Below are 10,568 nucleotides of genomic sequence, written 5' to 3' on the forward strand. Positions count from 1 at the left end.
AGCATTGGACTAGTAACCAAAAGATTGCAAGAATGAATATCCGAGCTGACAAGGTAAAAATCTGTCGTTCTGCCCCTGAACAAGGCAGTTAACCCACTGTTCCTAGGCCCTCATTGAAAATAATCATTTGTTCTTAACTGACTTGCCTAGGCGAATAAAATAATAATAAAATAAAAAAAGGACTGTAAAAACAGCTAAATCCCAGTGGATTGATGAGGAATTGAAAAATGGTATGTTTGAGAGGGATGAGGTAAAGGAATGTTAAATACGTCTGGCTGCACAACCGATTGGCAAACGTATTGAGAAATGATGTGACTAAACTGAATAAAAAGAAGAAGAAACTACACTATGAAACAAAAATAAATGACAAAGAATAATAGTAAAATGCTTTGGAGCACCTTCAATGAAAAGTCAAACTCAGGTCCATCCGTCATTGAATCAGATGGCTCATTCCTCACAAAACACACTGATATTGCCAACTACTTTAATGATTTTTTCATTGGCAAGATTAGCAAATTTAGGCATGAAATGCCAGCAACAAACGCTGACACTACACATCCAAGTATATCTGACCAAATTATGAAAGACAAGCATTGTAATTAAAAATTCTGTAAAGTGAGTGTGGAAGAGGTGAGCATGTTTTGTTGTATATCAACAATGACAAGCCACCGAGGTCTGACAACTTGGATGGAAAATGACTGAGGATAATAGTGGAAGATATTGCCACTCCTATTTGCCACATCTACAATCTAAGCCTACAATAAAGTATGTGCCCTCAGGCCTGGAGGAAAGCTAAAGTCATTCTGCTACTACTGTTCAGTAGTGTGGTCAGGTGCCACAAAAAGGGACTCAGGAAAATTGCAATTGGTTCAGAACAGGGCAGCACGGCTCAGAACAGGGCAGCACGGCTCAGAACAGGGCAGCACACCTCAGAACAGGGCAGCACGGCTCAGAACAGGACAGCACGGCTGACCCTTGGATGTACACAGAGAGCTAACATTAGTAATAAGCATGTCAATCTCTCCTGGCTCAAAGTAGAGGAGAGATTGACTTCATCACTACTTGTATTTGTGAGTGGTATTGACATGTTGAATGCACCGAGCTCTCTGTTTGAACTACTGGTGCACAGCTCAGACACCCATGACTACCCCACCAAGACATGCCATCAGAGGTCTCTTCACAGTCCCCAAGTCCAGAACAGACTATGGGAGGCGCATCGTACTACATAGAGCCACAATTACATGGAACTATTCTACATCAAGTAACTAATGCAAGCAGTAAGAATGTGATTTTAACCCTTGTGTAGTCTTAACATTCTGTATACTCCCCTTGTCCTAAGGGTCAAAAATGACCCACCTTCACTAAACCCCTAAAATAAAGCAGCTTAATTGAACTTTAAACCCCAAATCTATTTAGCATGAAGAAACAACCTGTCATTCATCACAAACTTTGTTAATATCTGTGTTTTCCCTCTTCACAATGCAGGCAGACTGCATTTAATCAGTGGACACCACTCGTTTTTATTACAACACACCTGTCATAAAGGTTTTCTTTACCTATAGTAGAGGTTTATTATTATTATTATTGCTAAATGTACTGTATAGGTGTAAACATACATTGTTTAGCAAGAGATAACACTTGTATCGCCTAAGAAAGTAGCAGGAATGTGCAGAAAGTAGCAGGAATGTGCAGAAAGTAGCAGGAATGTGCAGAAAGTAGCAGGAATGTGCAGAAAGTAGTTTTGAATGCATTTTATTGAAAGGGAAACAATAACAGTCTTTAATTTTTTGGGGCAAAATAGTGATATATTCTCATATACTGTAATTAATTGTATAACTGCCTTAATTTTGCTGGACCCCAGGAAGAGTAGCTGCTGCCTTGGCAAGAACGGAGATCCAAGAATGGAGATCCATAATGAATAGAAAATGCGTAGGCTTAGCTGAGCAGGGTAATGTGGGAGTGTTTGTTGTGGCTGTTCTCTGACTCCAACACTGTTCTCCAGGTTATATAAGCTTCATGACAAGAAGTGTGAGCCCATCGCCATGACAGTACCTAGAAAGGTAATCTCTTTCCCTCTCCTCATCTCCCTCTCTCCCCTCCCTATATTTACAGCTTGTTAAAACTTTCCCTCCCTCTCTTCCCTCTCTCCTCCACATCACTCTCTCTCTCCCCTTCCCACCACTACCCTCCTCTATCTCTCTGCCCATCCTCCATCTACCTTCCCTCCATCTCCCTCCTCCCTCTCTCTCCCCATCCTCCATCTCCCTTCCCTCCCTCTCCCTCCTCCCTCGCTCTCCCTCTCTCTCTCCCCCCTCCATCCTTACCTTCCCTCTCTCTCCCCTCCACCCTCTCCTCCTCCCTCCATCCTTACCTTCCTTCTCTCTCCCCTCCATCCTTACCTTCCTTCTCTCTCCCCCTCCATCCTTACCTTCCTTCTCTCTCCTCCCTCCATCCTTACCTTCCCTCTCTCTCCCCCCCCTCCATCCTTAACTTCCCTCTCTCCCCCTCCATCCTTAACTTCCCTCTCTCTCCCCCTCCATCCTTACCTTCCCTCTCTCTCCCCCTCCACCCTCTCCCTCCTCTCTCTCTCCCCCTCCATCCTTACCTTCCCTCTCTCTCCCCCTCCATCCGTACCTTCCCTCTCTTTCCCCCTCCACCCTCTCCTCCTCCCTCTCTCTCCCCCTCCACCCTCTCCTCCTCCCTCTCTCCCCCTCCACCCTCTCCTCCTCGCTCTCTCCCCCTCCACCCTCTCCTCCTCCCTCTCTCTCTCCCCTCCACCCTCTCCTCCTCCCTCTCTCTCCCCCTCCATCCTTACCTTCCCTCTCTCTCCCCCTCCACCCTCTCCTCCTCCCTCTCTCTCCCCCTCCACCCTCTCCTCCTCCCTCTCTCTCCCCCTCCACCCTCTCCTCCTCCCTCTCTCTCCCCCCTCCATCCTTACCTTCCCTCTCTCTCCCCCTCCACCCTCTCCTCCTCCCTCTCTCTCCCCCTCCATCCTTACCTTCCCTCTCTCTCCCTCTCCACCCTCTCCTCCTCCCTCTCTCTCCCCCTCCACCCTCTCCTCCTCCCTCTCTCTCCCCCTCCACCCCCTCTCCTCCTCCCTCCTCTCTCTCCCCCTCCACCCTCTCCTCCTCCCTCTCTCTCCCCCTCCACCCTCTCCTCCTCCCTCTCTCTCCCCCTCCACCCTCTCCTCCTCTCTCTCTCTCCCCCTCCACCCTCTCCTCCTCCCTCTCTCTCCCCCTCCACCCTCTCCTCCTCCCTCTCTCTCCCTCTCCACCCTCTCCTCATCCCTCTCTCTCCCCCTCCACCCTCTCCTCCTCCCTCTCTCTCCCCCTCCACCCTCTCCTCCTCCCTCTCTCTCCCCCTCCACCCTCTCCTCCTCTCTCTCTCTCCCCCCCTCCACCCTCTCCTCCTCCCTCTCTCTCCCCCTCCATCCTTACCTTCCCTCTCTCTCCCCCTCCACCCTCTCCTCCTCCCTCTCTCTCCCCCTCCACCCTCTCCTCCTCCCTCTCTCTCCCCCTCCACCCTCTCCTCCTCTCTCTCTCTCCCCCTCCACCCTCTCCTCCTCCCTCTCTCTCCCCATCCACCCTCTCCTCCTCCCTCTCTCTCCCCCTCCACCCTCTCCTCCTCCCTCTCTCTCCCTCTCCACCCTCTCCTCCTCCCTCTCTCTCCCCCTCCACCCTCTCCTCCTCCCTCTCTCCCCCTCTCCACCCTCTCCTCCTCCCTCTCTCTCCCCCTCCACCCTCTCCTCCTCCCTCTCTCTCCCTCTCCACCCTCTCCCCTCCCCTCTCCCCCTCCTCCTTACCTCCCTCTCTCCCCTCCACCCTCCTCCTCCTCCCTCTCTCCCCCCTCCACCCTCTCCTCCTCCCTCTCTCTCCCCCTCCACCCTCTCCTCCTCCCTCTCTCTCCCCCTCCACCCTCTCCTCCTCCCTCCCTCTCTCCCTCTCCACCCTCTCCTCCTCCCTCTCTCTCCCCCTCCACCCTCTCCTCCTCCCTCTCTCTCCCCCTCCACCCTCTCCTCCTCCCTCTCTCTCCCCCTCCACCCTCTCCTCCTCCCTCTCTCTCCCCCTCCCCCTCTCCTCCTCCCTCTCTCCCCTCTCCACCCTCTCCTCCTCCCTCTCTCTCCCCCTCTCCACCCTCTCCTCCTCCCTCTCTCTCCCCCTCCCCTCTCCTCCTCCCTCTCTCTCCCCCTCCCCCTCTCCTCCTCCCTCTCTCTCCCTCTCCACCCTCTCCTCCTCCCTCTCTCCCCCCTCCACCCTCTCCTCCTCCCTCTCTCTCCCCTCCACCCTCTCCTCCTCCCTCTCCACCCTCTCCTCCTCCCTCTCCACCCTCTCCTCCTCCCTCTCTCTCCCCCTCCACCCTCTCCTCCTCCCTCTCTCTCCCTCTCCACCCTCTCCTCCTCCCTCTCTCCCCCCTCCACCCTCTCCTCCTCCCTCTCTCTCCCCCTCCCCTCTCCTCCTCCCTCTCTCCCTCTCCACCCTCTCCTCCTCCCTCTCTCTCCCCCTCCACCCTCTCCTCCTCCCTCTCTCTCCCCCTCCACCCTCTCCTCCTCCCTCTCTCTCCCCCCTCCACCCTCTCCTCCTCCCCCCTCCACCCTCTCCTCCTCCCTCTCTCTCCCCCTCCACCCTCTCCTCCTCCCTCTCTCTCCCCCCCCCTCCACCCTCTCCTCCTCCCTCTCTCTCCCCCTCCACCCTCTCCTCCTCCCCCTCCCCTCTCCCCTCCCTCCCCCTCCAGTCAGACCTGTTTCAGGATGACCTGTATCCAGACACGGCGGGTTCAGACCCAGCTCTGGAGCCAGAGGAGTGGCTGGAGGGGCGAGACGAGGACCCCACCCTCCAGTCCTTGAGAGATGGCTACGTTCCCCCAAAGAGCCGCGAGCTCAAAGTGGCCAAGAAGAACGTTCTGGACACCAGACCCACCACCAGACGCAGCATGTCCTCCTGCGACGGCTCAGCCAACCTGCCTGTGAGTCACACTCTGTCTGCCTGTCTGCCTGTCTGTCTGTCTGTCTGTCTGTCTGTCTGTCTGTCTGTCTGTCTGTCTGTCTGTCTGTCTGTCTGTCTGTCTGTCTGTCCCTAACCACCAACCTGCCTGTGAGTCACTATGTATATAATCATCCCTTTATCAACCCTCATTCTCCAATGTCTCCTCTACCTCTCTCTCTAATTTCTCCTCTCTCTCGCTCTCATTAGGCCTTATTCTGATCTTTAGAAATTCTGACTAATGTTGTTTTCCTGTTGTTTTCCTATAGCTGCCTGTTGTTTTCCTGTAGCTGCCTGTTGTTTTCCTGTAGCTGCCTGTGGCTTTCATGTTGTTTTCCTATAGATGCCTGTTGTTTTCCTCCTGTAGCTACCTGTTGCTTTCCTATAGCTGCCTGTTGCTTTCCTGTAGCTGCTTGTTGTTTCCCTGTAGCTGCCTGTTGTTTTCCTGTAGCTGCATGTTGTTTCCCCGTTGTTTTCCTGTAGCTGCCTGTTGTTTTCCTGCAGCTGCATGTTGTTTTCCTGTAGCTGCCTGTTGTTTTCCTGTAGCTGCATGTTGTTTCCCCGTTGTTTTCCTGTAGCTGCCTGTTGTTTTCCTGCAGCTGCATGTTGTTTTCCTGTAGCCGCATGTTGTTTTCCTGTAGCTGCATGTTGTTTTCCTGTTGTTTTCCTGTAGCTGCCTGTTGTTTTCCTGTAGCTGCATGTTGTTTTCCTGTAGCTGCATGTTGTTTTCCAGTTGTTTTCCTGTAGCTGCCTGTTGTTTTCCTATAGCTGCCTGTTGTTTTCCTGTTGTTTTCCTGTAACTGCCTGTTGTTTCACTATAGCTGCCTGTTGTTTTCCTGTAGCTGCCTGTTGTTTTCCTGTTGTTTTCCAATAGCTGCATGCTGTTTTCCTGTTGTTTTCCTGTAGCTGCATGTTTTCCTGTAGCCACCTGATGTTTTCCTGTAGCTGCCTGATGTTTTCCTGTTGTTTTCCTGTAGTTGCATGTTGTTTTCCTCTAGCTGCATGTTTTCCTATAGCTGCCTGATGTTTCCCTGTTGTTTTCCTGTAGCTGCATGTTGTTTTCCTGTTGTTTTCCTGTAGCTGCATGTTGTTTTCCTGTTGTTTTCCTGTAGCTGCATGTTGTTTCCCTGTAGCTGCCTGTTGTTTTCCTGTGGCCGCATGTTGTTTTCCTGTAGCTGCATGTTGTTTTCCTGTAGCCGCATGTTGTTTTCCTGTAGCTGCATGTTGTTTTCCTGTTGTTTTCCTATAGATGCCTGTTGTTTTCCTGTTGTTTTCCTGTAGCTGCCTGTTGTTTTCCTGTAGCTGCCTGATGTTTTCCTGTTGTTTTCCTGTAGTTGCATGTTGTTTTCCTCTAGCTGCATGTTTTCCTATAGCTGCCTGATGTTTTCCTGTTGTTTTCCTGTAGCTGCATGTTGTTTTCCTGTTGTTTTCCTGTAGCTGCATGTTGTTTTCCTGTAGCCGCATGTTGTTTCCCTGTAGCTGCCTGTTGTTTTCCTGTAGCTGCATGTTGCTTTCCTGTTGTTTCCCTGTAGCTGCATGTTGTTTCCCTGTAGCTGCCTGTTGTTTACCTGTAGCTGCCCTTGCTTTCCTATAGCTGCCTGTTGCTTTCCTCCTGTAGCTGCTTGTTGCTTTCCTGTTGTTTTCCTGTAGCTGCCTGTTGTTTTCTTGTTGTTTTCCTGTAGCTGCCTGTTGTTTTCCTATAGCTGCCTGTTGTTTCCCTATAGCTGCCTGTTGTTTCCCTATAGCTGCCTGTTGTTTTCCTATAGCTGCCTGTTGTTTTCCTGTTGTTTTCCTATAGCTGCCTGTTGTTTTCCTGTTGTTTTCCTGTTGTTTTCCTGTTGTTTATAGCTGCATGTTGTTTTTCTGTAGCTGCCTGTTGTTTTCCTGTAGCTGCATGTTGTTTTCCTGTTGTTTCCCTGTAGCTGCCTGTTGTTTTCCTCCTGTAGCTGCTTGTTGCTTTCCTGTTTTTTTCCTGTAGCTGCCTGTTGTTTTCTTGTTGTTTTCCTGTAGCTGCCTGTTGTTTCCCTGTAGCTGCCTGTTGTTTTCCTATAGCTGCCTGTTGTTTTCCTGTTGTTTTCCTATAGCTGCCTGTTGTTTTCCTATAGCTGCCTGTTGTTTTCCTGTTGTTTTCCTGAAGTTGCATGTTGTTTTCCTATAGTTAAATGTTGTTTTCCTGTAGCTGCATGTTGTTTTCCTGTTGTTTTCCAATAGCTGCATGCTGTTTTCCTGTTGTTTTCCTGTAGCTGCATGTTTTCCTGTAGCTGCCTGTTGTTTTCCTGTAGTTGCATGTTGTTTTCATGTTGTTTTCCTATAACTGCATGTTGTTTTCCTGTAGCTGCCTGTTGTTTTCCTGTAGCTGCATGTTGTTTTCCTGTTGTTTTCCTGTAGCTGCCTGTTGTTTTCCTGTAGTTGCATGTTGTTTTCATGTTGTTTTCCTATAACTGCATGTTGTTTTCCTGTAGCTGCCTGTTGTTTTCCTGTAGCTGCATGTTGTTTTCCTGTTGTTTTCCTGTAGCTGCCTGTTGTTTCCCTGTAGCTGCCTGTTGCTTTCCTCCTGTAACTGCTTGTTGCTTTCCTGTTGTTTTCCTGTAGCTGCCTGTTGTTTTCTTGTTGTTTCCCTATAGCTGCCTGTTGTTTTCCTATAGCTGCCTGTTGTTTCCCTATAGCTGCCTGTTGTTTTCCTGTAGCTGCCTGTTGTTTTCCTGTAGCTGCCTGTTGTTTTCCTATAGCTGCCTGTTGTTTTCCTGTTGTTTTCCTATAGCTGCCTGTTGTTGTCCTGTTGTTTTCCTATAGCCGCCTGTTGTTTTCCTATAGCTCCCTGTTGTTTTCCTATAGCTGCCTGTTGTTTTCCTGTAGCTGCCTGTTGTTTTCCTGAAGTTGCATGTTGTTTTCCTGTTGTTTTCCTATAGCTGCATGTTGTTTTCCTATAGTTAAATGTTGTTTTCCTGTAGCTGCATGTTGTTTTCCTCTTGTTTTCCAATAGCTGCATGCTGTTTTCCTGTTGTTTTCCTGTAGCTGCATGTTTTCCTGTAGCTGCCTGTTGTTTTCCTGTAGTTGCATGTTGTTTTCATGTTGTTTTCCTATAACTGCATGTTGTTTTCCTGTAGCTGCCTGATGTTTTCCTGTTGTTTTCCTGTAGCTGCCTGTTGTTTTCCTATAGCTGCATGTTGTTTTCCTGTTGTTTTCCTATAGCTGCCTGTTGTTTTCCTGTTGTTTTCCTATAGCTGCATGTTGTTTTCCAGTTGTTTTCCTGTAGCTGCATGTTTTCCTGTTGTTTTCCTGTAGCTGCCTGTTGTTTTCCTATAGTTGCATGTTGTTTTCCTGTTGTTTTCCTATAGCTGCCTGTTGTTTTCCTGTTGTTTTCCTATAGCTGCCTGTTGTTTTCCTGTTGTTTTCCTATAGCTGCATGTTGTTTTCCTGTTGTTTTCCTATAGCTGCATGTTGTTTTCCTGTTGTTTTCCTGTAGCTGCCTGTTGTTTTCCTATAGTTGCATGTTGTTTTCCTATAGTTGCATGTTGTTTTCCTATAGTTGCATGTTGTTTTCCTGTTGTTTTCCTATAGCTGCATGTTGTTTTCCTGTTGTTTTCCTATAGCAGCATTTTGTTTTCCTGTTGTTTTCCTGTAGCTGCATGTTGTTTTCCTATAGTTGCATGTTGTTTTCTTGTTGTTTTCCTATAGTTGCATGTTGTTTTCCTGTTGTTTTCCTATTGTTGCATGTTGTTTTCCTGTTGTTTTCCTGTAGCTGCATGTTTTCCTGTTGTTTTCCTGTAGCTGCATGTTTTCCTGTTGTTTTCCTATAGCTGCATGTTGTTTTCCTGTATCTGCGTGTTTTCCTATAGCTGCTTGATGTTTTCCTGTTTTTTTCCTATAGCTGCATGTTGTTTTCCTGTAGCTGCCTGTTTTTTTCCTGTTTTTTTCCTGTAGCTGCCTGTTCCTGACCTATCTTTCCTCTTTTTCCTTTTTTCTTCCTTCCTTTCCATCTCCTACCTTTTTCTCCCCTTCCTACCTTCCTCTTTCCCCACTCTGCCCCTCCCTTACCCCTCCCTCCTTCCCTACCTCTCCCTCCTTCCCTCTCTCCAGCCTCAGTTGGTAGAGCGGTTGTTGGAAGAAGTTCAGAATCTCAAGGCAACAGTTCTGTCTCAGGAGAAGAGAATCTGTGACCTTGAGAATAAACTCTCCAAGTACACCAACGGCACAGCCTAATACACACACACACACACACCACGACAACACTCTGTAACAGCCCACACACACAATTCCACTATCCACATACACCGCCACACCCCTACACAATAGCCTTACTGCCTTACATACACAGCCAGGCCAACATTCAATCAAAGCTGTTAGCAACAAGCACATTGCACTTGACTTTTAAAGGCAATTTACGATTGAGCTGAAATCCGCGGTTGTATACCATGAATGTGATGTCGGTGAACAACTGTGAAATTGTCTTTTAAAAGGTGCATTGTCGTTTGTGTAGTTCACAGCTCTGCAACCTGCCTTTGAATAAATTCCACGCTAGCAACCCCAATAACCCCTAACTTCAAACACATATAACCCCCACCCCCCGTACACACACACACACACACTCACATGCACTCACAGACACACACACACAACAATGCTCAGTACCTAGAGAGAGTGTCAGTTAAAAAATTATGTTTGAGCCGGGTTGTGAGAGACATTTTGTGAAAGTTACTGGAATTTTGAAAACCTAGTTGAGAGTACAAACAGTATCCTAGGCTACTACACACACGCACTGTCCCCATCCCTCCATCCATCACCGACCAACACTCAGTAATAACCATCTCTGGATCTCAGTCAACCTTCTCAAAATGTAAATAGTGCGATAAAGCAAAAAAGGTGGGGGGGTGGGGGAGTTTTTAAAAATACCCACATTTGTGAAAAAAAATCTAATCTAAGAAGACTTTAGTGTGTTCTGTAAATGATTAAACATGAGACACGTGATGACATCAATTAAAACAATCTTTTTTTTTAACTGGTTGGACTAAACTTTTCCTTTTCTTGTGTCATGGAGCTGCTTTTATTTTTTATGTAATGTTTTCTCGGTGTTTTACAAATGTTCCATCCTGAGAATAAATCACTCTTTTTCCTGTGTAACCTGTTATTTCCCACCTAAACCTGGGTTCGCGCCCAGGCTCTGTCGTAACCGGCTGCGACCGGGAGGTCCGTGGGCGACGCACAATTGGCCTAGAGACGTCCGGGTTAGGGAGGGCTTGGCCGGTAGGGATATCCTTGTCTCATCGCGCACCAGCGACTCCTGTGGCGGGCCGGGCGCAGTGCTCGCTAACCAGGTGCATGGTGTTTCCTCCGACACATTGGTGCGGCTGGCTTCCGGGTTGGATGCGCGCTGTGTTAAGACGCAGTTGGTTGGGTTGTGTATCGGAGGACGCATGACTTTCAACCTTCGTCTCTCCCGAGCCCGTTCGGGAGTTGTAAATTGGATAGAAAAAGGAGGTAAAATATAAAATAAAATAATTAACATTCAAGCCTGATGCTACATGAGCCATTTTATGAGCCCTACATTAAATATATTTTATGAGCCCAATCCAAAAAAAGCCCAAATGA

At 48.5% G+C, this 10,568-nt stretch overlaps 1 protein-coding gene across 1 annotated transcript in view; it reads left to right on the top strand.

Moving 5' to 3' along the window:
• The window catches only part of LOC112254721 (coronin-6-like), a 43,183-nt gene extending 33,086 nt beyond the window's left edge, over nucleotides 1-10,097 (top strand). The window contains exons 9-11 of the mRNA XM_024427503.2: nucleotides 2,003-2,060; nucleotides 4,732-4,962; nucleotides 9,060-10,097. Coding sequence (XP_024283271.2) covers nucleotides 2,003-2,060; nucleotides 4,732-4,962; nucleotides 9,060-9,182 — 412 coding nt within the window. The 3' untranslated portion in view covers nucleotides 9,183-10,097. The remainder of the gene's footprint in view (nucleotides 1-2,002; nucleotides 2,061-4,731; nucleotides 4,963-9,059) is intronic.
• The last annotated feature ends 471 nt before the right edge of the window (nucleotides 10,098-10,568 follow it).

Source organism: Oncorhynchus tshawytscha, linkage group LG33 (genome assembly GCF_018296145.1).
Source record: "Oncorhynchus tshawytscha isolate Ot180627B linkage group LG33, Otsh_v2.0, whole genome shotgun sequence".
Taxonomy (NCBI): domain Eukaryota; kingdom Metazoa; phylum Chordata; class Actinopteri; order Salmoniformes; family Salmonidae; genus Oncorhynchus; species Oncorhynchus tshawytscha.